Raw genomic sequence first — 27073 nt, 5'->3', positions numbered from 1 at the left:
CTATTTAGGTTATTTATATCTTATGCAAATTTTGGTAGTTTGAATCCGTCTAAGTGTAGGTCTATGTCTTTTAAGCTACTGAGTTTATGGGCAGAGTTGCTTCTAGTATTGTCTGAATATCTGTGTGTTCTGTACTGATGTCCCTGTGTTAGTGTCTGTGTGGTCTGCACTGATGTCCCTGTGTTAGTGTCTGTGTGTTCTGTACTGATGTCCCTGTGTTAGTGTCTGTGTGTTCTGTGCTGATGTCCCTGTGTTAGTGTCTGTGTGTTCTGTACTGATGTCGCTGTGTTAGTGTCTGTGTGGTCTGCACTGATGTCGCTGTGTTAGTGTCTGTGTGTTCTGCACTGATGTCCCTGTGTTAGTGTCTGTGTGTTCTGCACTGATGTCGCTGTGTTAGTGTCTGTGTGTTCTGTGCTGATGTCGCTGTGTTAGTGTCTGTGTGGTCTGCACTGATGTCGCTGTGTTAGTGTCTGTGTGTTCTGCACTGATGTCCCTGTGTTAGTGTCTGTGTGGTCTGCACTGATGTCGCTGTGTTAGTGTCTGTGTGTTCTGCACTGATGTCGCTGTGTTAGTGTCTGTGTGGTCTGCACTGATGTCCCTGTGTTAGTGTCTGTGTGTTCTGCGCTGATGTCGCTGTGTTAGTGTCTGTGTGGTCTGCACTGATGTCCCTGTGTTAGTGTCTGTGTGTTCTGCACTGATGTCGCTGTGTTAGTGTCTGTGTGATCTGCACAGATGTCGCTGTGTTAGTGTCTGTGTGTTCTGCACTGATGTCGCTGTGTTAGTGTCTGTGTGTTCTGCACTGATGTCCCTGTGTTAGTGTCTGTGTGGTCTGCGCTGATGTCGCTGTGTTAGTGTCTGTGTGATCTGCACAGATGTCGCTGTGTTAGTGTCTGTGTGTTCTGCACTGATGTCGCTGTGTTAGTGTCTGTGTGTTCTGCACTGATGTCCCTGTGTTAGTGTCTGTGTGGTCTGCGCTGATGTCGCTGTGTTAGTGTCTGTGTGATCTGCACAGATGTCGCTGTGTTAGTGTCTGTGTGTTCTGCACTGATGTCGCTGTGTTAGTGTCTGTGTGTTCTGCACTGATGTCCCTGTGTTAGTGTCTGTGTGGTCTGCGCTGATGTCGCTGTGTTAGTGTCTGTGTGGTCTGCACTGATGTCGCTGTGTTAGTGTCTGTGTGGTCTGCACTGATGTCCCTGTGTTAGTGTCTGTGTGTTCTGCACTGATGTCGCTGTGTTAGTGTCTGTGTGGTCTGCACTGATGTCCCTGTGTTAGTGTCTGTGTGGTCTGCACTGATGTCGCTGTGTTAGTGTCTGTGTGATCTGCACAGATGTCGCTGTGTTAGTGTCTGTGTGTTCTGCACTGATGTCGCTGTGTTAGTGTCTGTGTGTTCTGCGCTGATGTCGCTGTGTTTGTGTCTGTGTGTTCTGCGCTGATGTCGCTGTGTTAGTGTCTGTGTGTTCTGTGCTGATGTCGCTGTGTTAGTGTCTGTGTGTTCTGTACTGATGTCGCTGTGTTAGTGTCTGTGTGTTCTGTGCTGATGTCGCTGTGTTAGTGTCTGTGTGGTCTGCACTGATGTCGCTGTGTTAGTGTCTGTGTGGTCTGCACTGATGTCCCTGTGTTAGTGTCTGTGTGTTCTGCACTGATGTCGCTGTGTTTGTGTCTGTGTGGTCTGCACTGATGTCCATGTGTTAGTGTCTGTGTGGTCTGCACTGATGTCGCTGTGTTAGTGTCTGTGTGTTCTGTGCTGATGTCGCTGTGTTAGTGTCTGTGTGTTCTGTGCTGATGTCGCTGTGTTAGTGTCTGTGTGTTCTGTGCTGATGTCGCTGTGTTAGTGTCTGTGTGTTCTGTACTGATGTCGCTGTGTTAGTGTCTGTGTGTTCTGCACTGATGTCCCTGTGTTAGTGTCTGTGTGTTCTGCACTGATGTCGCTGTGTTAGTGTCTGTGTGTTCTGTGCTGATGTCGCTGTGTTAGTGTCTGTGTGTTCTGTGCTGATGTCGCTGTGTTAGTGTCTGTGTGGTCTGCACTGATGTCGCTGTGTTAGTGTCTGTGTGTTCTGCACTGATGTCGCTGTGTTAGTGTCTGTGTGGTCTGCACTGATGTCGCTGTGTTAGTGTCTGTGTGTTCTGTGCTGATGTCGCTGTGTTAGTGTCTGTGTGTTCTGCACTGATGTCCCTGTGTTAGTGTCTGTGTGTTCTGCACTGATGTCGCTGTGTTAGTGTCTGTGTGTTCTGTGCTGATGTCGCTGTGTTAGTGTCTGTGTGGTCTGCACTGATGTCCATGTGTTAGTGTCTGTGTGGTCTGCACTGATGTCCCTGTGTTAGTGTCTGTGTGTTCTGCACTGATGTCGCTGTGTTAGTGTCTGTGTGTTCTGTGCTGATGTCGCTGTGTTAGTGTCTGTGTGGTCTGCACTGATGTCCCTGTGTTAGTGTCTGTGTGTTCTGTACTGATGTCGCTGTGTTAGTGTCTGTGTGTTCTGCACTGATGTCCCTGTGTTAGTGTCTGTGTGTTCTGCACTGATGTCCCTGTGTTAGTGTCTGTGTGTTCTGTACTGATGTCGCTGTGTTAGTGTCTGTGTGTTCTGCACTGATGTCCCTGTGTTAGTGTCTGTGTGTTCTGCACTGATGTCCCTGTGTTAGTGTCTGTGTGTTCTGCACTGATGTCCCTGTGTTAGTGTCTGTGTGTTCTGCACTGATGTCGCTGTGTTAGTGTCTGTGTGGTCTGCACTGATGTCGCTGTGTTAGTGTCTGTGTGTTCTGTACTGATGTCCCTGTGTTAGTGTCTGTGTGGTCTGCACTGATGTCCCTGTGTTAGTGTCTGTGTGGTCTGCACTGATGTCCCTGTGTTAGTGTCTGTGTGGTCTGCACTGATGTCCCTGTGTTAGTGTCTGTGTGGTCTGCACTGATGTCCCTGTGTTAGTGTCTGTGTGGTCTGCACTGATGTCGCTGTGTTAGTGTCTGTGTGTTCTGCACTGATGTCGCTGTGTTAGTGTCTGTGTGTTCTGCACTGATGTCCCTGTGTTAGTGTCTGTGTGTTCTGCACTGATGTCCCTGTGTTAGTGTCTGTGTGTTCTGTGCTGATGTCGCTGTGTTAGTGTCTGTGTGTTCTGCACTGATGTCCCTGTGTTAGTGTCTGTGTGTTCTGTACTGATGTCGCTGTGTTAGTGTCTGTGTGTTCTGCACTGATGTCCCTGTGTTAGTGTCTGTGTGGTCTGCACTGATGTCGCTGTGTTAGTGTCTGTGTGTTCTGCACTGATGTCCCTGTGTTAGTGTCTGTGTGTTCTGTGCTGATGTCGCTGTGTTAGTGTCTGTGTGTTCTGCACTGATGTCCCTGTGTTAGTGTCTGTGTGTTCTGTACTGATGTCGCTGTGTTAGTGTCTGTGTGTTCTGCACTGATGTCGCTGTGTTAGTGTCTGTGTGGTCTGCACTGATGTCGCTGTGTTAGTGTCTGTGTGGTCTGCACTGATGTCGCTGTGTTAGTGTCTGTGTGGTCTGTACTGATGTCCCTGTGTTAGTGTCTGTGTGTTCTGCACTGATGTCGCTGTGTTAGTGTCTGTGTGTTCTGTGCTGATGTCGCTGTGTTAGTGTCTGTGTGTTCTGCACTGATGTCGCTGTGTTAGTGTCTGTGTGGTCTGCACTGATGTCGCTGTGTTAGTGTCTGTGTGGTCTGCACTGATGTCCCTGTGTTAGTGTCTGTGTGGTCTGCACTGATGTCGCTGTGTTAGTGTCTGTGTGTTCTGTGCTGATGTCGCTGTGTTAGTGTCTGTGTGTTCTGCGCTGATGTCGCTGTGTTAGTGTCTGTGTGTTCTGCACTGATGTCGCTGTGTTAGTGTCTGTGTGGTCTGCACTGATGTCGCTGTGTTAGTGTCTGTGTGTTCTGTGCTGATGTCGCTGTGTTAGTGTCTGTGTGTTCTGCACTGATGTCGCTGTGTTAGTGTCTGTGTGTTCTGCACTGATGTCGCTGTGTTAGTGTCTGTGTGGTCTGTACTGATGTCGCTGTGTTAGTGTCTGTGTGTTCTGTGCTGATGTCGCTGTGTTAGTGTCTGTGTGTTCTGTGCTGATGTCGCTGTGTTAGTGTCTGTGTGTTCTGTGCTGATGTCGCTGTGTTAGTGTCTGTGTGTTCTGTACTGATGTCGCTGTGTTAGTGTCTGTGTGTTCTGCACTGATGTCGTTGTGTTAGTGTCTGTGTGGTCTGCACTGATGTCGCTGTGTTAGTGTCTGTGTGTTCTGCGCTGATGTCGCTGTGTTAGTGTCTGTGTGTTCTGTACTGATGTCCCTGTGTTAGTGTCTGTGTGTTCTGCACTGATGTCGCTGTGTTAGTGTCTGTGTGTTCTGCACTGATGTCGCTGTGTTAGTGTCTGTGTGTTCTGCACTGATGTCCCTGTGTTAGTGTCTGTGTGGTCTGCACTGATGTCGCTGTGTTAGTGTCTGTGTGTTCTGCACTGATGTCGCTGTGTTAGTGTCTGTGTGTTCTGCACTGATGTCGCTGTGTTAGTGTCTGTGTGTTCTGCACTGATGTCGCTGTGTTAGTGTCTGTGTGTTCTGCGCTGATGTCGCTGTGTTAGTGTCTGTGTGTTCTGTACTGATGTCGCTGTGTTAGTGTCTGTGTGTTCTGCACTGATGTCGCTGTGTTAGTGTCTGTGTGTTCTGCACTGATGTCGCTGTGTTAGTGTCTGTGTGTTCTGCACTGATGTCGCTGTGTTAGTGTCTGTGTGTTCTGTGCTGATGTCGCTGTGTTAGTGTCTGTGTGGTCTGCACTGATGTCGCTGTGTTAGTGTCTGTGTGTTCTGCACTGATGTCGCTGTGTTAGTGTCTGTGTGGTCTGCACTGATGTCGCTGTGTTAGTGTCTGTGTGGTCTGCACTGATGTCGCTGTGTTAGTGTCTGTGTGTTCTGTGCTGATGTCGCTGTGTTAGTGTCTGTGTGTTCTGTGCTGATGTCGCTGTGTTAGTGTCTGTGTGTTCTGTACTGATGTCGCTGTGTTAGTGTCTGTGTGTTCTGCACTGATGTCGCTGTGTTAGTGTCTGTGTGTTCTGCACTGATGTCGCTGTGTTAGTGTCTGTGTGTTCTGCACTGATGTCGCTGTGTTAGTGTCTGTGTGTTCTGTACTGATGTCGCTGTGTTTGTGTCTGTGTGTTCTGCGCTGATGTCCCTGTGTTAGTGTCTGTGTGTTCTGCACTGATGTCGCTGTGTTAGTGTCTGTGTGTTCTGCACTGATGTCGCTGTGTTAGTGTCTGTGTGTTCTGCACTGATGTCGCTGTGTTAGTGTCTGTGTGTTCTGCACTGATGTCGCTGTGTTAGTGTCTGTGTGTTCTGTACTGATGTCGCTGTGTTAGTGTCTGTGTGGTCTGCACTGATGTCCCTGTGTTAGTGTCTGTGTGGTCTGTACTGATGTCCCTGTGTTAGTGTCTGTGTGGTCTGCACTGATGTCGCTGTGTTAGTGTCTGTGTGTTCTGCGCTGATGTCGCTGTGTTAGTGTCTGTGTGTTCTGCACTGATGTCGCTGTGTTAGTGTCTGTGTGGTCTGTACTGATGTCCCTGTGTTAGTGTCTGTGTGGTCTGCACTGATGTCGCTGTGTTAGTGTCTGTGTGTTCTGTGCTGATGTCGCTGTGTTAGTGTCTGTGTGTTCTGCACTGATGTCGCTGTGTTAGTGTCTGTGTGTTCTGCACTGATGTCCCTGTGTTAGTGTCTGTGTGTTCTGCACTGATGTCCCTGTGTTAGTGTCTGTGTGTTCTGCACTGATGTCCCTGTGTTAGTGTCTGTGTGGTCTGCGCTGATGTCGCTGTGTTAGTGTCTGTGTGTTCTGCGCTGATGTCGCTGTGTTAGTGTCTGTGTGTTCTGCACTGATGTCCCTGTGTTAGTGTCTGTGTGGTCTGCACTGATGTCGCTGTGTTAGTGTCTGTGTGTTCTGCGCTGATGTCGCTGTGTTAGTGTCTGTGTGTTCTGCACTGATGTCCCTGTGTTAGTGTCTGTGTGGTCTGCACTGATGTCCCTGTGTTAGTGTCTGTGTGTTCTGCACTGATGTCGCTGTGTTAGTGTCTGTGTGTTCTGCACTGATGTCGCTGTGTTAGTGTCTGTGTGGTCTGCACTGATGTCGCTGTGTTAGTGTCTGTGTGTTCTGCACTGATGTCGCTGTGTTAGTGTCTGTGTGTTCTGCACTGATGTCGCTGTGTTAGTGTCTGTGTGTTCTGCACTGATGTCGCTGTGTTAGTGTCTGTGTGTTCTGCACTGATGTCGCTGTGTTAGTGTCTGTGTGGTCTGCACTGATGTCGCTGTGTTAGTGTCTGTGTGGTCTGCACTGATGTCGCTGTGTTAGTGTCTGTATGTTCTGCACTGATGTCGCTGTGTTAGTGTCTGTGTGGTCTGCACTGATGTCGCTGTGTTAGTGTCTGTGTGTTCTGCACTGATGTCGCTGTGTTAGTGTCTGTGTGTTCTGCGCTGATGTCGCTGTGTTAGTGTCTGTGTGGTCTGCGCTGATGTCCCTGTGTTAGTGTCTGTGTGGTCTGCACTGATGTCGCTGTGTTAGTGTCTGTGTGTTCTGCACTGATGTCGCTGTGTTAGTGTCTGTGTGGTCTGCACTGATGTCGCTGTGTTAGTGTCTGTGTGTTCTGCACTGATGTCGCTGTGTTAGTGTCTGTGTGTTCTGCGCTGATGTCGCTGTGTTAGTGTCTGTGTGGTCTGCACTGATGTCCCTGTGTTAGTGTCTGTGTGGTCTGCACTGATGTCCCTGTGTTAGTGTCTGTGTGTTCTGCACTGATGTCGCTGTGTTAGTGTCTGTGTGTTCTGCACTGATGTCGCTGTGTTAGTGTCTGTGTGTTCTGCACTGATGTCGCTGTGTTAGTGTCTGTGTGGTCTGCACTGATGTCGCTGTGTTAGTGTCTGTGTGTTCTGCACTGATGTCGCTGTGTTAGTGTCTGTGTGTTCTGCGCTGATGTCGCTGTGTTAGTGTCTGTGTGGTCTGCACTGATGTCCCTGTGTTAGTGTCTGTGTGGTCTGCACTGATGTCGCTGTGTTAGTGTCTGTGTGTTCTGCGCTGATGTCGCTGTGTTAGTGTCTGTGTGTTCTGCACTGATGTCCCTGTGTTAGTGTCTGTGTGTTCTGCACTGATGTCGCTGTGTTTGTGTCTGTGTGTTCTGCACTGATGTCCCTGTGTTAGTGTCTGTGTGGTCTGCACTGATGTCGCTGTGTTAGTGTCTGTGTGTTCTGTACTGATGTCGCTGTGTTAGTGTCTGTGTGTTCTGCACTGATGTCGCTGTGTTAGTGTCTGTGTGGTCTGCACTGATGTCGCTGTGTTAGTGTCTGTGTGGTCTGCACTGATGTCCCTGTGTTAGTGTCTGTGTGTTCTGCACTGATTCGCTGTGTTAGTGTCTGTGTGTTCTGCACTGATGTCGCTGTGTTAGTGTCTGTGTGGTCTGCACTGATGTCGCTGTGTTAGTGTCTGTGTGGTCTGCCACTGATGTCGCTGTGTTAGTGTCTGTGTGGTCTGCACTGATGTCGCTGTGTTAGTGTCTGTGGTCTCACTGTGTATGTGATGTTCTGTACTGATGTCCCTGTGTTAGTGTCTGTGTGGTCTGCACTGATGTCGCTGTGTTAGTGTCTGTGTGGTCTGCACTGATGTCCCTGTGTTAGTGTCTGTGTGTTCTGCACTGATGTCGCTGTGTTAGTGTCTGTGTGGTCTGCACTGATGTCGCTGTGTTAGTGTCTGTGTGTTCTGCACTGATGTCGCTGTGTTAGTGTCTGTGTGGTCTGCACTGATGTCGCTGTGTTAGTGTCTGTGTGGTCTGCACTGATGTCGCTGTGTTAGTGTCTGTGTGTTCTGCACTGATGTCGCTGTGTTAGTGTCTGTGTGTTCTGCACTGATGTCGCTGTGTTAGTGTCTGTGTGTTCTGCACTGATGTCGCTGTGTTAGTGTCTGTGTGTTCTGTACTGATGTCCCTGTGTTAGTGTCTGTGTGGTCTGCACTGATGTCGCTGTGTTAGTGTCTGTGTGGTCTGCACTGATGTCGCTGTGTTAGTGTCTGTGTGTTCTGCACTGATGTCGCTGTGTTTGTGTCTGTGTGTTCTGCACTGATGTCGCTGTGTTAGTGTCTGTGTGTTCTGCACTGATGTCGCTGTGTTAGTGTCTGTGTGGTCTGCACTGATGTCGCTGTGTTAGTGTCTGTGTGTTCTGCACTGATGTCGCTGTGTTAGTGTCTGTGTGTTCTGCACTGATGTCGCTGTGTTAGTGTCTGTGTGTTCTGTACTGATGTCCCTGTGTTAGTGTCTGTGTGGTCTGCACTGATGTCGCTGTGTTAGTGTCTGTGTGGTCTGCACTGATGTCGCTGTGTTAGTGTCTGTGTGGTCTGCACTGATGTCGCTGTGTTAGTGTCTGTGTGTTCTGCGCTGATGTCCCTGTGTTAGTGTCTGTGTGTTCTGTACTGATGTCCCTGTGTTAGTGTCTGTGTGGTCTGCACTGATGTCGCTGTGTTAGTGTCTGTGTGTTCTGCACTGATGTCGCTGTGTTAGTGTCTGTGTGTTCTGTACTGATGTCCCTGTGTTAGTGTCTGTGTGGTCTGCACTGATGTCGCTGTGTTAGTGTCTGTGTGTTCTGCGCTGATGTCCCTGTGTTAGTGTCTGTGTGTTCTGCACTGATGTCGCTGTGTTAGTGTCTGTGTGGTCTGCGCTGATGTCGCTGTGTTAGTGTCTGTGTGGTCTGTACTGATGTCGCTGTGTTAGTGTCTGTGTGTTCTGCACTGATGTCGCTGTGTTAGTGTCTGTGTGGTCTGTACTGATGTCGCTGTGTTAGTGTCTGTGTGTTCTGCACTGATGTCGCTGTGTTTGTGTCTGTGTGTTCTGCACTGATGTCGCTGTGTTAGTGTCTGTGTGTTCTGCACTGATGTCGCTGTGTTAGTGTCTGTGTGGTCTGCACTGATGTCGCTGTGTTAGTGTCTGTGTGTTCTGCGCTGATGTCCCTGTGTTAGTGTCTGTGTGGTCTGCACTGATGTCGCTGTGTTAGTGTCTGTGTGTTCTGCACTGATGTCCCTGTGTTAGTGTCTGTGTGTTCTGCGCTGATGTCGCTGTGTTAGTGTCTGTGTGTTCTGTACTGATGTCGCTGTGTTAGTGTCTGTGTGTTCTGCACTGATGTCGTTGTGTTAGTGTCTGTGTGTTCTGCACTGATGTCGCTGTGTTAGTGTCTGTGTGTTCTGCACTGATGTCGCTGTGTTAGTGTCTGTGTGTTCTGTACTGATGTCCCTGTGTTAGTGTCTGTGTGTTCTGCACTGATGTCGCTGTGTTAGTGTCTGTGTGTCTGCACTGATGTCGCTGTGTTAGTGTCTGTGTGGTCTGCACTGATGTCGCTGTGTTAGTGTCTGTGTGTTCTGCACTGATGTCGCTGTGTTAGTGTCTGTGTGTTCTGTACTGATGTCCCTGTGTTAGTGTCTGTGTGGTCTGCACTGATGTCGCTGTGTTAGTGTCTGTGTGGTCTGCACTGATGTCGCTGTGTTAGTGTCTGTGTGTTCTGCACTGAATGTCCTGTGGTTAGTGTCCTGTGTGTTCTGTACTGATGTCCCTGTGTTAGTGTCTGTGTGGTCTGCACTGATGTCGCTGTGTTAGTGTCTGTGTGTTCTGCACTGATGTCGCTGTGTTAGTGTCTGTGTGTTCTGTACTGATGTCCCTGTGTTAGTGTCTGTGTGGTCTGCACTGATGTCGCTGTGTTAGTGTCTGTGTGTTCTGCGCTGATGTCCCTGTGTTAGTGTCTGTGTGTTCGGCACTGATGTCGCTGTGTTAGTGTCTGTGTGGTCTGCACTGATGTCGCTGTGTTAGTGTCTGTGTGGTCTGTACTGATGTCGCTGTGTTAGTGTCTGTGTGTTCTCTGCACTGATGTCGCTGTGTTAGTGTCTGTGTGGTCTGTACTGATGTCCTGTGTTAGTGTCTGTGTGTTCTGCACTGATGTCGCTGTGTTTGTGTCTGTGTGTTCTGCACTGATGTCGCTGTGTTAGTGTCTGTGTGTTCTGCACTGATGTCGCTGTGTTAGTGTCTGTGTGGTCTGCACTGATGTCGCTGTGTTAGTGCTCTGTGTGTTCTGCGCTGATGTCCCTGTGTTAGTGTCTGTGTGGTCTGCACTGATGTCGCTGTGTTAGTGTCTGTGTGTTCTGCACTGATGTCCCTGTGTTAGTGTCTGTGTGTTCTGCGCTGATGTCCCTGTGTTAGTGTCTGTGTGTTCTGCACTGATGTCGCTGTGTTAGTGTCTGTGTGGTCTGCACTGATGTCGCTGTGTTAGTGTCTGTGTGTTCTGCACTGATGTCGCTGTGTTAGTGTCTGTGTGGTCTGCACTGATGTCGCTGTGTTAGTGTCTGTGTGGTCTGCACTGATGTCGCTGTGTTTGTGTCTGTGTGGTCTGCACTGATGTCGCTGTGTTTGTGTCTGTGTGGTCTGCACTGATGTCGCTGTGTTAGTGTCTGTGTGTTCTGCACTGATGTCGCTGTGTTAGTGTCTGTGTGTTCTGCACTGATGTCCCTGTGTTAGTGTCTGTGTGTCTGTAGATGTACTTGCAGTCATCTTTAGCATTGGTAAGTTGTGCCATCTCTTTTTATTCTGTCAGTCTGGTTAGAAGTTTACCAATTTTATTGATTTTTTTCAGAGAAACAGCTTGTAGTTTCATTGATTTTTTTAAGTGTTTTCAATTTCATTGATTTCTCATTCATCTTCCCAGAGAGCCTTTTGTTTATTTGGTTTGGTTTGGTTTTGAGATAGAATCCTGTTATGAAGTCCTGGCTAACGTGGAACTCAGTATGTAGCCCAAGCTGCCTCTACCTCCCAAGTGCTGAATTACAGGCATGAGCCATAATACTCAGTTCCCCTAGAATCCTTAGGGATATTTATCACAGCAGACATATTGCTGTTATTTTCATTTTACAGGTAAGGAAGCTGCAATTCAGAAAGAACTACCCAACATCCTAAAACTAAGTGGCAGAGGTAGGACTCGAACTCAGGGCTTTCTGCCTGTAGAGCCTGTTGTAATGTTTCACTGCCTCTTGGCTACCCAACTCCAAGGGCAGGCCCTCTTCCACATCAGATGCCTCTCCATGCACCACCAGGGTTAACTTCTCAGCTTTCCCCGAACACGCAAATACTTCCCACCTTCCTTCCCATAGGACCCTCAACTTTCCCCCGAGTCCAGCTACGGTTCTAATTCTCTGGACCAAAACCCCAAGTGGGCGGGCTGCCTTGTCCAGGCAGAACGTGTTTAGGAAGCCTTGGCACTAACCTTGGACTTGGCTGAACTACAGGTGGTGGAATCTGCTGGCAAAAGAAAGAAAACTAGTTAGATCAAGAAAGATAAGCCCGGGTCTTGTTAACACATTTTCCTCTCCTCAAAGGTTCAGAGATGAGGGCGTTCTCCCCAGGCCCTAGGAGTGTCATTGGTTCTGTTGGCATTTTCTATGGGATGGCCCTGGAGCAGAAGATGATGTTAGCCACCACTTCTTTTAGAGGCCCAGATTTAAGGACAAAGTGGGTTTTTCTTTGGGCCTGGCTCCTCTCCCCTCCCCCTCCTACCCCTGGGACTCTGGAGAGAAAATGCCAGTATCGGATGGAGTCCACAGAAACCACAGTGGCGCAACACAGCACTTCACAGCTACTCTGAAGGACATGAAGACCACACAGTGCAGAGAGAGGTGTGTGCCCCACCCCCACCACATGAGAGTGATCAGGTAACAAAGCAGACATGAGGTGGGTGAGACACAGGGGGTACAGTGGGCTGGTGACAGAGCCGACATCAACCTGCCCTGTCCCCTTTTAAAACCAGTCAAAACCATCACATCCAAGGGTCCCACTCGTTAATATCTCCAGAATGGAGAAGGAACCAGATCACAAGACCTGGCAGTGCTTCTCCAAGGCCGGAGGAGGAAGCAGGTTGGTTCAAAGGCCTGGGATGGCGAGCAAGTGCAGTTAATTCACACTCTCAGGCAGGCAGGTTAGAGGCCCCTCCCCAGCCCCTCCCCCTGCCAATGGTGAGAAGAGCAAGAATGGCTGACCACACTGGACACACATGGGGCAGGCGGCAGCAGGTGATTAGAAGAGACAGGGGGCTCCTCTGCCACCCCACCCCCAGTCTGGAGGGACGCTGTGGGGCCCTTTCTCTGGGACAAGAACTGGACACGCCAGAGGGCAGTAAAGCCAGAACGGGAGATGAGCACGTGGCTGGGGCCAGGAAGAAAGGGACCACCCGTTTGCCTCTGAGCACAGAAAGCGTCCTTCCTCTGAAACAGGGCTTCCAGGAGTGTCCAGGGCCCAAACTGAGGCAGGAGCTGTCATTGTAGAACGGCTTCTAGGGGTGACATCAATATCCCTGCAGAGGCTGGGTCCACAGGCAAGCTTCCCTTATCTTGATCACCCTGAAGTGCTTGCACTGCACAGGGAAGGCCACAGAGCTGGGGGCTTCCCTGGTGGCAGGGTCGGGGTGGGGGTTTGGCTTCCTCTGAGAAGGGAACCCAAGGATAAGAGGAGGCAGGGTGGGGGTCAAGGGTCACTTGTGAACCAGTACTACCAATTGCTATGTCAGGCTGGGGTCCCTCACTGCTGGAGACATGTCTACCATTCTTCATGCCTGCCCAGCCTTCTTATAATCACCCGCCACTGTTAGTGACTGAGGCCGCGACGCCGCACTATACCCTTTAAATCTCCAAGAGGTCCGCTAGAGGAGGAGGAGGGCAGGAGGAGAGGAACGGGAGGATGGAGGAGGTGGGAGGAGAGCAAAGGGAGAAGAGGAGGGAGGGCCAGGGTGCAAGGAGAGAAGGAAGAAAAATTACAAAGAGGAATGCACCCAGAAGAACACCGCCAGCTATGCACATCAAGGGCTCAGGAGCGAGATCAGGGAAGAAGGCCAAACACAGCCCCCGCCCAGCCCTGGGTAAGCTGAGCACACAGCTGGATTTTCCCAAAGAGAGAGAGAGAGAGAGAGAGAGAGAGAGAGAGAGAGAGAGAGAGAGAGAAAGCCCACCATGACCCATCTTAGGGTACTGCCAGGCGAGGGCCCTGTGGGGAGGGGCCAGGGAAGCTAAACATCTGGCCAGGCATCTGGGACCCTCAGGAAGGCAGAACCCACCCCCAGGCACCCCCTACCCAGGTCCCTGCACTCACCTGAGCCTGGATCACTGGGGGGCACTGTCCTGCCAATGTTGGGCAGGAGGTACTCAATATTGGGCACTGATTGTGGCTCCTTGTCATCAACAGGGGTCTGTAAACAGGAGGAGGAGGGTCAGCCAGCAGCCTCCCAAATGGGAACACCCTGAGAACAGGTTTGACAGGTCTCCCACAGCACTGTTTAGTGTTGTCCCACCAGGATGGAATCCCAAAGGTTCCCTCAGCTGAGAACAAGGGCTTGCCTCTCCCATCTGACTGGAATATCCTACACGCTAAGTACTGGGTTTCCTCGGAGTTCGACCTGTGTCGTCCCTATCTGACTGGTACTCCTGAAAGGACAGGCTGTGTCTCCTCCATCAGACTGCAGGTGTTTTGGACCAAGAATCCTCTTTTGATTTAATTTTTTAAAAAGATGTTAACTTTTGTTTTGTTTTGGTTTTTGAGACAGGGTTTCTCTGTGTAACAGCTCTGGCTGTCCTGGAACTATAGGCTAGCCTATAACTAACGGAGATCTGCCTGCCTCTGTCTCCAAAGTTCTGGGATTAAAGGCTTGTGCTACCACCGCCCAGCCTTATTTTAACTTTTTATATGTCTGGGCAGTTTGCATCAGATACGCTTGGAATTGATGTCCAGATAGACAGCTGTGAGCTGCCATGTGGGTCCTGGGACTCAAACCTGGGTCCTCTGGAAGAGCAGCAAGCACTCTTAATCAATGAGCCATCTCGCCAGCCTCTCTTATTTCTATTTATTTATTTGTGTTGGTTTATTTTTTCGAGACAGGGTTTCTCTGTGTAGCCTTGGCTGTCCTGGATTCACTTTGTAGACCAGGCTGGCCTCAAACTCACAACGATCTGCCTGCCTCTGCCTCCCTGAGTGCTGGGATCACAGGCATGTGCCACCACGGCTGGCTCCCTTTTATTGTAATTATGTGTAATTATCTGTGTCTGAGTGTAGTTTTGTGCACTTGAGTGTAGTACCCATGGAGGCCAGAAGGTGGCGGGCGTCACAAGTGCTGGGGTTGGAGGTGGTTGTGGACTGAGTGTGGATACTACAGGTTATCTGCAGGAAGAGCAGGTGTTCTTAACCTTTATGCCATCTCTCTGCCACCACACCCATTTGAATCTTGCTGTACACCCTTCCCCAGGACAAGGGGTCTACCTCGGACCAGACCCTGCCCACCTTCTCATCACTTACTCTTTCTCCTTTGTCCTCGTCATCACTGAAGAACCAGTCAGACTGTAGAAGAGACAAAGGACAGGGGTAAAATTAGCATGGGGAGAACTGAGGGAAGATGTAGGTCTCTCAACTTCCAGGCCAAAGGACCCAGAGTCCCAAGGGTGACTCCTCCTTTAAATAAGTCCTAGGAGAGGGGGCCCGGGTAGTGCCACAAGCTATGAGAAACACTTACAGGGAGAGAAAGTGGGGCCACATGTGGGAGGAAAACAGGTCAGAGCTAGAAGAGTCTACCACAAGCAGGTGACACCACAAGCAGTTTTCACCAACTGGTCCTGGGTGCCTCACTATGGTGTATGCACCCTAGCCAGCCAGAAGACCTGAACAGCAGAGCCCTCTAGTGGTCATTAGGTGAATTGGTGGTGTTCTGGGAGCCAAAGCCCAGGTGGATCCACCCTGACATTGAGTCAGTCTATCCAGTGAAGGAAAGTACCCAGAAATAAGTGTTAGCTTCCCTCAGACACAGGCAGGCAATGGCTTTCTCATAAATGCCAAACACTAGACGTGGTGACACATGCCTGTACGAGCCTTAGGGCTAGTGAATTTCCTTGAGTTCAAGGGTAGCCCATGCTACACTGTGAATTCGTCCAGCCTGGCTACAGAAGGTCTTGTCAAACCAAACACAACAGGTTAAGAAATGACGTGAACCCCCGGCCTCTGAGAAGCCAGAGGTCCAGACTGTTTACAAACACCTGAGCGACATGGAGCTTCCAGCAGCGGGACATGGGTGACAGCAAGCAACGTTTCCTATCTGTGCTGGAGGAATACCACTTTGAAACTAGAAATTTTATATCCTGCTGAACTCTCATTTAAATTTAAGGCTACACCCAGGTATACGGGTGCAGACTTACAATCCCAGCACTAGGGCAGAAGCAGGGGGATAGCCACAGGGTTGAGGCCAGCCTAGTCAGGCCAACTAGGGTTACAAGAGACCTTGTGAAAAAAAAAAAAATTTTTTTTTTAAGCCGGGCTTGGTGGCGCACGCCTTTAATCCCAGCACTCGGGAGGCAGAGGCAGGCGGATCGCTGTGAGTTCGAGGCTAGCCTGGGCTACAAATAGAGTCCGGGATGGTCAAGGCTCCACAGAGAGACCCTGTCTCAAAAAAAAAAAAAAAAGAAAATTTTTTTTTTTTTTGGAGACGAGGCCTCATGTAGGCCAGACCAGCCTGGAGCTCCTGAACTCTTGATCCTCCTGCCTTCACCTCCCAAGTAGCGGGATCATAGGCGTGAACCACCACACCCGGCTCTAAGATATCTTAAAATATTTTAAGGACAACTGGGGGCAAGGGAGGTGGCTCCATAAAGTTTTTGTGGCATAAGAATGAAGACCTGGGGCTGAAGATATGGCTGGGTGGTTAAGAGCACTGTCTGCTCTTCTGAAGGACACTGGTTCGATTCCCAGCACCCATGTGGCAGCTCACACCTGTCTGTAACTCCAATACCAAGGGATCTGACATATTCATACTAACGCACATTTAAAAAAAAAAAAATGAGGATCCAAGCTTAGACCCCAGCAATGCAGCAGTATATAAAAAGGTGGGCTGCTGACACAGAGCTTTTAACTCCGGCACTGGAGAGCAGACACAGGTGGATCTGAGGGATTTTGCTGACCAGCCCTCTGAGCTGACACAGTGAGCTCCAGGTTCAGGAAGAGACTTTCTTAATAGTGATGTGGAGAGTGACAGAGGACGACACTGGATGCCTGTGGACCTCTGGTCTCCAGATGTGCACACACAGGTTAAGTGCATCAGCACACACGTAGATAACAATTCACAGACCTGCAGGAGACTAGAAAAATACTGTAGCTGCCTGAGCAGATAAAAACTAAGCAGGGGAACTGGAGCCGGCTCTGGGTTGAGCGCACTGGCGGCTCTTCCAAAGGACCCAGATTTGATTACCGGCATCCACGCAGCAGCTCAAGTCAGCTGTAACTCCAGTTCCAGAGAAAGCTGGGGCCCTATTGGCCTCTGCAGACACTGCACACACATGGTCAGCAGACACACATGCAGGTAAACACATGAAGACGTTAATACATATATATATGATTCTTTTAGCAACTCAGTAGGCACATCTGAGCTAGGGGACATACTTGGGACCTTGCCCTCAGCCATTAGAGCCAGGCGGTGGTGGCGCACGCCTTTAATCCCAGCACTTGGGAGGCAGAGGCAGGTGGATCTCTGTGAGTTTGATGCCAACCTGGCCTACAGAGCAAGTTCCAGAACAGCCAGAGCTGTTCACAGAGAAATCCTGTCTCCCAAGTGCTGGGATTAAAGGCATGCGCCACCAAACTTGGCCTACAAGAAACCCTGTCTTGAAAAACCAAAAACCAGAGGCTGGAGAGTTGGCTCAATGGTTAAGAGCACTATCTGCTCTTCCAAAGGACCCAGGTTCAATTCCCAGCACCCACATGGGAGCTCACAACTGTCTGTAACTACATGATCTGACAGCCTCGCCAATGAACATAAATTTAAAAATTAAATAAAAATGTTTAAAAAAAAAAAGAAAGAAAAACCAGAAAACAAACAAACAAACAAACAAACAAAAAACAAAACAAAAAAGAAAGAAAGAAAGAAAGAAAGAAAAGAAAAGAAAATGCATTTAAAAGCCAGCCTCCTCTGGGCCACTGCGGGACTCACAGGGAATAAAACGAGACCTAGTGATAACTGTACAGGAGCTAAAGCCCCTTCCAGACTTGACACACGGAGGAGCCCGCCACGGTTTGCAGAGCTTCATCACAACAGCAGCACTGCACAGAGACCCCAGCTATCCGTGCTTCTGTCTGAATGGCATGCAGACCTATCCATGGAAGGAACCAGTGATAAGTTGCAGGCTGAAGGTTCAATGCCCGTAGGCTCGGGCGACTTAGGCCCCGCTTCATGCGTCATCGGGGCACCCAAACGAAAACAACACAATATCCCCACACTGGTGTGGTATGAACAAGGCTGTGTGTGTGTGTGTGTGTGTGTGTGTGTGTGTGTGTGTGGTGGTGGGGGCAGAGGCAGGGGGATCTCTGTAAGTTTTTGAGAGGCTGCAGAGCTCAAGGCTAGACTGGGCTACACAGTGAAAACAGAGAGAAAGAAAAAGAACCGAAACAACAGAAACTTCAGCTTGCATTCCTCGCTGGGATGAGATGGCGGGCTACTCTCAACTTCAGTGATGGCTGTTTACTAAGCCAGCAGCTCTCCTTTCATGTGACCTGCAGTCCTGCTCGCAGGAGTTAACCCAAGGGGCTGAAAGCTTAAGTCCACACACAGATCTGTACATAGCTGTCTGAAGCAGTTTTATGTATAATGGCTAAGGCTTGAGGGCCACCAAGCTGTGTGCTGTGGTTTGACAAGTCCTTCAAGGGCATCAAAGGCTTGGTCCCCAGGTGGCACTACTTTAGGGGGTGGAGCCTGGTGGGCGGTACCTCTTCCTCTTTGCTCCCAGGCTAATAAGGTGAACAGCTTTACTCTTCCAAACACTAGAGGCCAAGGCAACAGGGACACACACGAACTGGGAGCCTCAGAACTGGGGGCCAAAATAAACTTATCTTTCAACAAGTTAATTACCTCGGATATTTCACTAAATAACTGAGACCTGACCTATAACCCTTCAGTAAAGGAACACATAAATAAACCATCATATACCCTCCAATGGTATCAGAAGCAAACAGGCTGAGAACCAGGGATGGTGGTACACGCTTGGGAGACAGAGGCAGGAGGATCGGTGCAAGTTCCAGGGTAAACCTGGTCTACACACTAAGGTCTTGTTTTAAAAGCAAAACAATGAAGAGAAGACAGGGGTATTTCTGTGTCTTCTGCTTAATTTTGCTATGAATCCAAAACTTCCTGAAAATATATAGGGGAAAAAAAATGAACTTGCTAGCCGGGTGTGATGACACACACCTTTAATCCCAGCACTCAGGAGACAGAGGCAGGTGGATTGCTGTGAGTTCAAGGCCAGCCTGGTCTACAAAGTGAGTCCAGGACAGCCAGGGCTACACAGAGAGACCCTGTCTCAAAATACAAACAAACAAACAAACAAACAAACAGCCCAAACCAAAAAGAAAAGAAAAAAAAAAAAAAAAAACAACAAGAAAAGAACTTGCTTAAGAGGTAAGATGAAGTAAGGGCAGTTGTGGCCTTGCATCTACTCATCATAAAACAGAGACACCTGAGACTGGTGAGCTGCGAATCCCACTTATGGAGCTAAGGCTGAGAATCCCGAGAGAATCCCAGAGAATCCCGAAGATGCAAGAGGTAAGGAAAAAACTTCAGTGGACAAGAATAAAGCGCAAAGTGAAGACATCTAATGTGTGCTGTGGTGCTGTTTGAGACAGGGTCTTCCACTTGACCCAGGCGAGCCTCAGAGTCGCCGAAATCCTCCAGCCTCAGCCTCTCAAGTGCTGGTTGGAGGCATGAATTACCAAACCATAAAAGATGTTTACACTGATGCTCTGCAAAAAGAGATCCAAAAGTCTTTGACAAGTGTGATCAAGACAAATGAACATGGCTGGAGAGATGGCTCAGTGCTTCAGAGGACCTGAGCTCAAGTCCTAGTACCCACAATGCAACTGACAACTACCTGTAACTCTAGTTCCTGCGGCTCAAACACCCTCTGCAGACAAGTGCTGCACAGACATAGTCCAGGCAAAACACCCATACACATAAAACAAAAATAAAAACTGAAAAACAAACAACTAAGCCATCCTGGGAATAAAGTTCAGCTGCGGTCCTTGGTGAACACGCCAAAGCCCTGGGTTTGATCTCCACAACAGCAGGAACCAGGAGGCAGGAGGATCAGAAGTTCAAGGTCGTTCTGAGCTACTTGGCAAGTTGAAGGCCAGCCTGCTATATGGGAGCTGAAGCCTCAAAATACAAAGATGCCAGCAACCTAGGTCACTGCCCTCCCGGTGGTGCAGAGAACTGGCAAGCTCCAAGTTCTGAGGACCCAGGAAGTACTCCACTAGGAAGTGCTCCACCAGGAAGTGCTCCACCAGCAAGTACTCCACTAGGAAGTGCTCTACCAGAAAGTACTCCACCAGGAAGTGCTCCACCAACTCGGCTTCTCTTCTTTCCCTCCTCTTGTGCTCCTCACCAGACTCCTCCTCCCCCACTGACTTAAACAAACGGCATAGCCTTGCCGTGTGGTGTTTCTTCACAGCTACTGACTAAGGCAAAGCACAGGTGGTCAAAATACCACAATGTAACAATAGAGAAAAACGGTGAGCACGGCCACAGTGACCAGGAGCTCTGACCCAGGGTCAGGAGACCAAACCTAAGCAGTCACAGGAAAGAGGAGCTGAGATGAAAGCTAAAGGTGCACAGACTCTAGTCGAGGAACAGAGCAGAAAAATTGCCAAATCTAGAACAAACACCCTAAACTAGTCAGGCATGGTGGTACAGAGGCAGGCGGATCTTTTTTTTTTTTAAGATTTACTTATTTATTATTTATTTATACAGTATTCTGCCTGCATGTGTGTCTGCATGCCAGAAGAGGGCACCAGATCTCATTATAGATGGTTGTGAGCCACCATGTGGTTGCTGGGAATTGAACTCAGGACCTTTGGAAGAACAGCCAGTGCTCTTAACCTCTGAGCCATGTCTCCAGCCCCTGAGGCAGGCAAATCTTTGTGAGTTCCAGGCCAGCTTGGTCTACAAAGTGAGTCCAGGACAGCCAAGGCTACACAGAGAAATCCTGTCTCGAAAAACCGAAAGAGAGAGGGGGGGGGGGGAGGAGAGTGTTAGTTCAAGACAGATTACAAGCAAGGTGTAAAAGTAAAAAGAAACAATATTAGAAGGGCGTACATCTTGGGAGGCAAAGGCAGGTGGATCTCTGTGAGTTCGAAGCCAGCCTGGTCTACAGAGCGAGGTCCAGGATACCCAGCACTGTTACACAGAGAAACCCTGTCTTGGGGTAAAAAAAGAAACAATATTATAAGCTGTAAGGGGGAAATGTGGACTCATCTACAAAGGAGGATCTGTCAAAGCAGGGACTCTCACTGGCTGGCAAGAGGCCAGGAAAGCATGGCGCTGCGCACCTCCAGCCCTGTGCAAATAAACACCTGCTGACCGGGGCTCAGCAGAGCTATGGTTTGAAACTGACAGAAAACTAAGAACATTTCAAGGTGAACACAAACTTCAGAGGTTTCTTTACACAGAGGACAAAAATCTCCATCCTGAAAACACAGGAAGGAGTGAATCTCACGAGGAAGAGATAAACAAAAGGACCAGAACATTAACCCTGAAGCCCCTGATAGTAACAGGGGAGAAAGAAAAGGACAAACACCACAATCCAGGCAGCCAGATCACAGGGTTAGTGCGCACCGCTCAGTCACGGCCTTACATAGAAATCACCTCAAGCAGATCACAGGGTTAGTGCGCACCGCTCAGTCACGGCCTTACATAGAAATCACCTCAAGCAGATCACAGGGTTAGTGCGCACCGCTCAGTCACAGCCTTACATAGAAATCACCTCAACCCATCAACAGAGAGATAGACTAGCTGACTGGATTAAAAAGTTAACCATCAGCGGGCTGGAGAGATGGCTCAGTGGTTGGGAACACTGACTGCTCTTCCAGAGGACCCAGGTTCAATTCCCAGTACCCATACGGCAGCTCACAACTGTCTATAACTCCAAAATCTGACTCCCACAGATATACAGTGCACATAAAATAAAAATAAATAATTAAAAAAGAAAGAAAGGAAAAAAAAAGTTAATCATCAGCAAAGATCACCATAGTCAGTTGGTCAAGCGAACGGAAGCGGAAAACACCTGGTGTAGCAGTAAGTAATAAGTAAACCTCAAAACGGGCGCAGGCTGGGCGTATGGCTCAGCTGGCAGAGTGCTTACCCAGAATGCACCAGGCTCTGAATTCATTACTCAGCATGGGGCGAGGGGGGAGTCATCATCATTGGACCAGGAAAATCAATAGTAGAAATTATTTGAGCTGAGGATGTAGCTCAGTTGGTAGGTGCTTGCCTAGCATCCATGAGGTTTGTAGGTTCGATCCCTAGCACCACAGAAGCCAGACAGGCAGTAAACACGGAGGCTCAGTGTCATTCTGCCTAAATACTGAGTTTATGGGCAGCCTGGGCCACCTTTTCAAGGGATCCAACACTCTCTTCTGGCCTCTGTGGGCACCAGGCAGAAAGGAGTGCACAGACACACATAGGCATAACCCATACACATACAAAAAAAAGTTTAATTAAAAAAGATGGTCCCAAAGCAGCTCTGTCTCAAAAAAAAAAAAAAAAAAAAAAAAAAAAAAAAAAAAAAAAAGAAGCTACCATTGAAAGAAATATACTAAGACCATTAAAAAAAAAAAAAAAAAAAAAAAAAAAAAGATGTGACCAGTGTGTGCATTCGCACACATGTTTCTTCTTTTACAAAACAAACACTCATAAGCTTGCGTAACATAGTAGATGGTCCCAATACAACAGCAACTTGAATGCCCAGTTCTTATCTGTACATACTGTACGCAAATTTAAAATAATAAAGAGCGGATGGAGCGATGGGTTAAAAGCGCTTGCTGCTCTCCAGAGGGCCTGGGTTTATTTCCCAGTACCCACCCACGCTGGGCAGCTCACAGCCGCCTGTAACTCCAGAGGGTCCTCTACCTTCTTCCAGCCTCCGTGAGCACTTCATGCATGCACGCGCGCGCACACACACACACACACAGACATACACACAGACACACAACACACAGAGACATACACACAGACACACAACCTTTTTTAAAAAATCTAGCTGGGCAGGGTGCCTGTAACCTTATTACTCAGGAGGCAGAGGCAGGTGGATCTCTGAATTTGAGGCTAACCTGGTCTACATAGTGAGCTCTAGGATAGCCAGGACTACATAGAGAAACCCTGCCTCAATTTTTTTTAAATGACATCAGAGATCAAATGGACTTAATAGGTAACCATGGAGTATCCCTTCCAACAGAGGGAAGACACACTCTTCCCATGAAGTCCCCTCTAAAATGGACTACGTTCTAGGCACCAGAGCAAGTCTTAACACACACAAAAGATTCAAAATAACTTCATCTATCTCATCAAATCAAAATGAAATAAAAGTTGAAATCAGGGGTTGGGGATTTAGCTCAGTGGTAGAGCACTTGCCTAGCAAGCGCAAGGCCCTGGGTTTGGTCCTCAGCTCTGGGGTGGGGGGAGGTGAAATCAGCAGTGAAAGAAACTGCACAGACACTTGGAGACCGAGTAATACACTACATTTTCTCAACACACCAATGAGAGAACCAGCAAGGAGGCTTTCAGAGAAACTTTACAGCAATAATAAAGCACTTCACTAAAATCTGACAGTGCAGCAAGATGGCTGGGTTGGTGAAGCGTCTGGCTATGCAGGCCTAGTAACCAGAGTTCAATCTGTGGAAACAAAGATGGCGGCAAAGAACTGCTGCCACAAAGTTGCACCCTGACCTCCACACATGCAACTCAGCACATGCACTCACACATCCACACCGTGCACACACTCACACACACATACTGTGCACACACTCACACATATACACCGTGCACACACATATACACTGTGCACACACTCACACACACACACTGTGCACACACTCACATACATACCGTGCACACACATATACACTGTGCACACACTCACACACACCGTGCACACACACATATACACCATGCATATATACACATACACATCGTGCACACACACATACACACCCTGTACCCACACACACACCCTGTACCCACACACACACCCTGTACCCACACACACACCCTGTACCCACACACACATACACACCGTGCGCGCACACACACACACACCATGCACACACACATAATAGCCATTTTTTCTCAATCAGAAGGATCTCAGTCATCTAATGATGCACCTCAAGGTCTTACACAAACGAGAACAAGCCACACCCAGCAGCGGATGTCAAGGAAAAACACAGATCACATAGACACTAATGAAGTAGAGACTAAAAGAACAAAGGGATAAATATATAAAAAGTTGGTCCTTTGAAAGGAAAACTAGGCTGGAATGGAGGTACACGCCTATCATCAAGAGTTCAAGGCTAGCCTCAATCACATAACCTGGGCTATATCGTACCCTCTGTAGGAACTTGCTTGGTAGACCAGGCTGGCCTGGAACTCAGAGATCTGCCTGTCTCTCTCTTGCCTCCCAAGTGTTAGAATTAAAGGTGTGGTCCAAGCCCCATGACAGGAACTCCAGTAGGAAGCCATTTTGGCTGAAATCCCGGGAGGAGTTAATATTTCCTACTAATTCCAATGGTCACTGTCTGGCCAGGGCTGACTCCAATCTGTACAACCCCCCTCCAGCCTGGGCTCTGCTGCTCTTGTAGAGAGACACACCACAGACTCTTAGGTGTGCTGGCCCAAAGGGGCCGCGGAGGGTGGAGCCTCCTCAGAGTTAAAGATGGCCCCAGGCCTAGGAAGTCGAGAGTGTAGAGTTAGCAGCTAACTGTCCGCTGACTCACTCACTCTTACTCACTCGCTTAGTAAATGGGTACCAAGTAGACACACCCTCTGTCCCCCTGAGGGACAGACACTGCCTCCAGGAAAACTGATTAGCTATGGGGCTGCTTTCTTCCCAAAGGCTGCTGTTTTAACTCCTGTGTTGACCACAGGACTCAGGCTTCCAGCAACGTCTCCAAAAACCACAGAGCCAGGAGCCCTCCCTCCCAACCACGGCTCTCTTGTGGGTGCCTCTGGGGATGACAGCACACCCCTCCTGGGCCACACAGAGATGCTGGTGCTGGCAGCAGCCTTAGCATCCAAGTGGCCAGGCCCGTGCTGGGAGGACAACAGGCTGTGGCACTGCTCCTGCAGCCAGGTCCCCGACCATGAGGGCAAAGAAAGGCGGATGAGGAGGCAACAGGGTCAGCATGACCCGAGCCCACTGCTGCCTCAGTTCCCTGGCCCACCAGCTGCCCTCTGGCCAGTCAGCCCTGGCCGGAAGGAGTGAGGCAGTGCAGTGAGCCTCCAGGTAGACAGACCTGGTTCAAATCCCGGAGATGCCATTTTTGGTGCGTGACCTTGTGTGCGTCATCACCTCTCTAAGACCCAGTTTCCTTCATCTATAGGTGTGGGTGACAGGACGCAGCTTTTCTTCTGTAAAGTGTCTGTGAAGGAGAAGACCACAGCTCCCCTCCTGCGACCAATGGCTAGCCAACCTTACTCCCTCTGCAGGAGAGGACTCTGGGTCCACACTTTGTGGCTGTCACAAGATTGGTTAAGTGCGAAATCGGATGATTTATAAATCACACCTGAGCCCCTAGCACAGTGGTTCTCAACCTTCCTGATGCTGTGACCCTTTAATTCAGTCCCTTGTGTTGTGGTGACCTGAAACTACACAATTATTTTCGTTGCTACTTCATAGCTGTAAATCTTCTACTGTTATGAATCGTAATGTAGTTACTGGCGTTTTCCGATGGTCTTAGAGAACCACTGTCTGAAAAGCAAGCAATTGACTTCTGACTAGGCCTCAGAAGATAGAGGCCTCTGTCGCCCTCTGCTGGACACTTTGGTTTCTTCATCTTTCCTAGACAAAAGCAAGAATCTAGCCGACTACAGGCTCCTTGGCCCTCCAGGAGTCAAAAGGTAAGTAAAGCAGTAGGTTACACTAGAGCACCACGGAGGATGTGGCCTGAGTCCACGCTCCATGTCCTGTACCTCCTGTGCTCCCTGAGCTGGCCTGTGTGGGTGTTGGGGCCCTCCTCATGACACCCAAGTCACACTGTACACCCACTTCTGCAGGCCACCTCTCCAGGAAAAGCCTACTGAGGCCCCTCTGTATCTAGTCTCCAGCCCCACGGTACTATTCCTGCTTCTCCTCCCTGACTCTTCCAATCTTTTTTTTTTTTTTTTTTTTACTTTAGGAATTCTTTTATTGTACGGGACTTTTTAAAAAGATTTTTTCAAATGTAATTAATTCATTCAGATTACAACTCAATTGTTATCCCATCACTTGTATCCTCCCCTTCCTCCATCCCTCGACTCTTCCAATCTTGATCCTCTGCTGAGGACTTAGATTCCTTCCTGTTCCGCCTTGATGGCAGCCTGTCACTGTCCAAGGCCTTGCAGCCACCCAGCAGTGTCCTCCCTGGCTGCAGATGCTTTTGCAAGCATCCTGGGCACACAGGTTGGGCTGGGCAGGAACAGAGCCTGGTCCTGAACTTCCAGGATACAAATATACAGTGGGCACTCACATGCTGGATCAGCGTCTCCACGATCTTGTAGCGGTCCGGCATGTGCGTGACCATGTCCGTCATGTTGTCTTCGGATGTCCTAACCAACGTTGGCCCGAAGACCAGAGCCAGGTTCCGGGGCTCCATCTGGGTTGGGAGGGAAAAATCCCAGAATTCATTGCTTTAAGCATGACCTCCAGTACCCTTCGCTCCAGGCCACTGAGAGCCCCCCTGCCCAACTCTGATATGCCCCTGTATTAGGGAATGAACATCTCACATGGGCATGGAGAGGCTGCCAAGCTGAGTAAAAGCCAGATGTTTAGCATCTCTTATGCCCGGCAGCCATGATCAATGTCCACCTCACACGCCCATCCAGGGCAGCCCTGGGAGGTTAGTACTAGCAGTGGGGATTCTGATGTGGGGGACATGTTGGGGGGTCTACGGCATTTTAGACCAAGGAGGGACCCCCTTGTTCTATTAGTCCCCTCTTCTTTTCCAGTGTAGGACCAAAAGACAGAAAGAACTGGATTAAGAAGATGCAAAGTAAAGAACTGGAGCAGAGGACAAATGACAGCCTGCACGGAACAGAGGACAAATGACAGCCCGCCCAGAGCACTACAGCTCTTGGCCTCTTCACGGCCCTCAGCAACTCAGGAGCCGGCTCTCTGAGGGAATGGTGTGCACGGGCCAGCGTGGTAGGAACAGAACCCTTAGGCAGAGTGCGGGCTCACGGGGCCTCAAATCATGCCGAGGTAGCAGCGATCCCAGAGCGGGCAGTATTTTCCCAGACTCCATGAGGGAGCCGTACGCACCTTATTTTTCTCTGAGTGGTCAGCAATGGTCTTGAGATGGCACACGAGGAATTTAAGCGTTTCATAGTAGTGTCCTGGGAGATCCCGGATCTAGGGGGCGGGAGGAAGGAAAAGGGGTCAGGCTGTGATGTTCTCGGCAAAATCCAGCCTCCGCCAAGCCCCGAAGGGTCTCCCGCTGCTCCGCCATGGGGAGCTGGAGTCCATCTTCCAACCCCTTCCTTGGTACACATGGGAAAACTGAGGCTACTGGTGGAGGAAGACTTCTTTAAAGCCTCTGGGAGAATGGCCCCCAGCAGCCTCTCCTGCCTGCCTGCCTGCCGGTACGTCATCTCCTCACCAGCTTCCGAAGGGTCTTCATCCTCTCCCTGGAATCTTCTATCCGGTTGGCCTCGATGAAGTCGTTGTATTTGTCTAGACACAGGAAAAATCCTCAGTGGAGGGAGGCAACCCGTGCACCGCCCTCTTCCCTATGCTCCTGGGGCCGGTAGCCTCCACCAGATCAGCTGGGGCAACCTCCAGCAAATAGGAGCTTAGCATGGCCAGGCCCTCAGTACCATCTCCAGCACCCCAAAATATACAACAAACTTCACCCGGAGGAGCCGTGTACAAGCACTGCCAGGATCATGGTTTGGGCTGGGCGATGGCTCAACACGTGAAATGCTTGCTGTGCCAGCATGGGGACCTGAAATCTAGATCCACAGCATGACATAAAAGGCTCGCTGTGGCAGTACGCCCTGTCACC

At 49.5% G+C, this 27073-nt stretch overlaps 1 protein-coding gene across 6 annotated transcripts in view; it reads right to left on the bottom strand.

Annotated features, from left to right (window-relative positions):
- Positions 1–27073, bottom strand: part of Arhgap23 (Rho GTPase activating protein 23) — a 109423-nt gene that overhangs the window by 7805 nt on the left and 74545 nt on the right. For all 6 annotated transcript variants that reach the window (XM_051158420.1, XM_051158419.1, XM_051158421.1 and 3 more), the window contains 6 exons: positions 26669–26742; positions 26332–26421; positions 25541–25666; positions 14312–14353; positions 13115–13211; positions 11241–11272 (listed from right to left, as the gene is read on the bottom strand). In XM_051158420.1, coding sequence (XP_051014377.1) covers positions 11241–11272; positions 13115–13211; positions 14312–14353; positions 25541–25666; positions 26332–26421; positions 26669–26742 — 461 coding nt within the window. The remainder of the gene's footprint in view (positions 1–11240; positions 11273–13114; positions 13212–14311; positions 14354–25540; positions 25667–26331; positions 26422–26668; positions 26743–27073) is intronic.

Source organism: Acomys russatus, chromosome 16 (genome assembly GCF_903995435.1).
Source record: "Acomys russatus chromosome 16, mAcoRus1.1, whole genome shotgun sequence".
Lineage (NCBI taxonomy): Eukaryota > Metazoa > Chordata > Mammalia > Rodentia > Muridae > Acomys > Acomys russatus.
The sequence above is the reverse complement of the archived record's forward strand: the minus strand, read 5'-3'. Positions and strand labels throughout refer to the sequence as shown.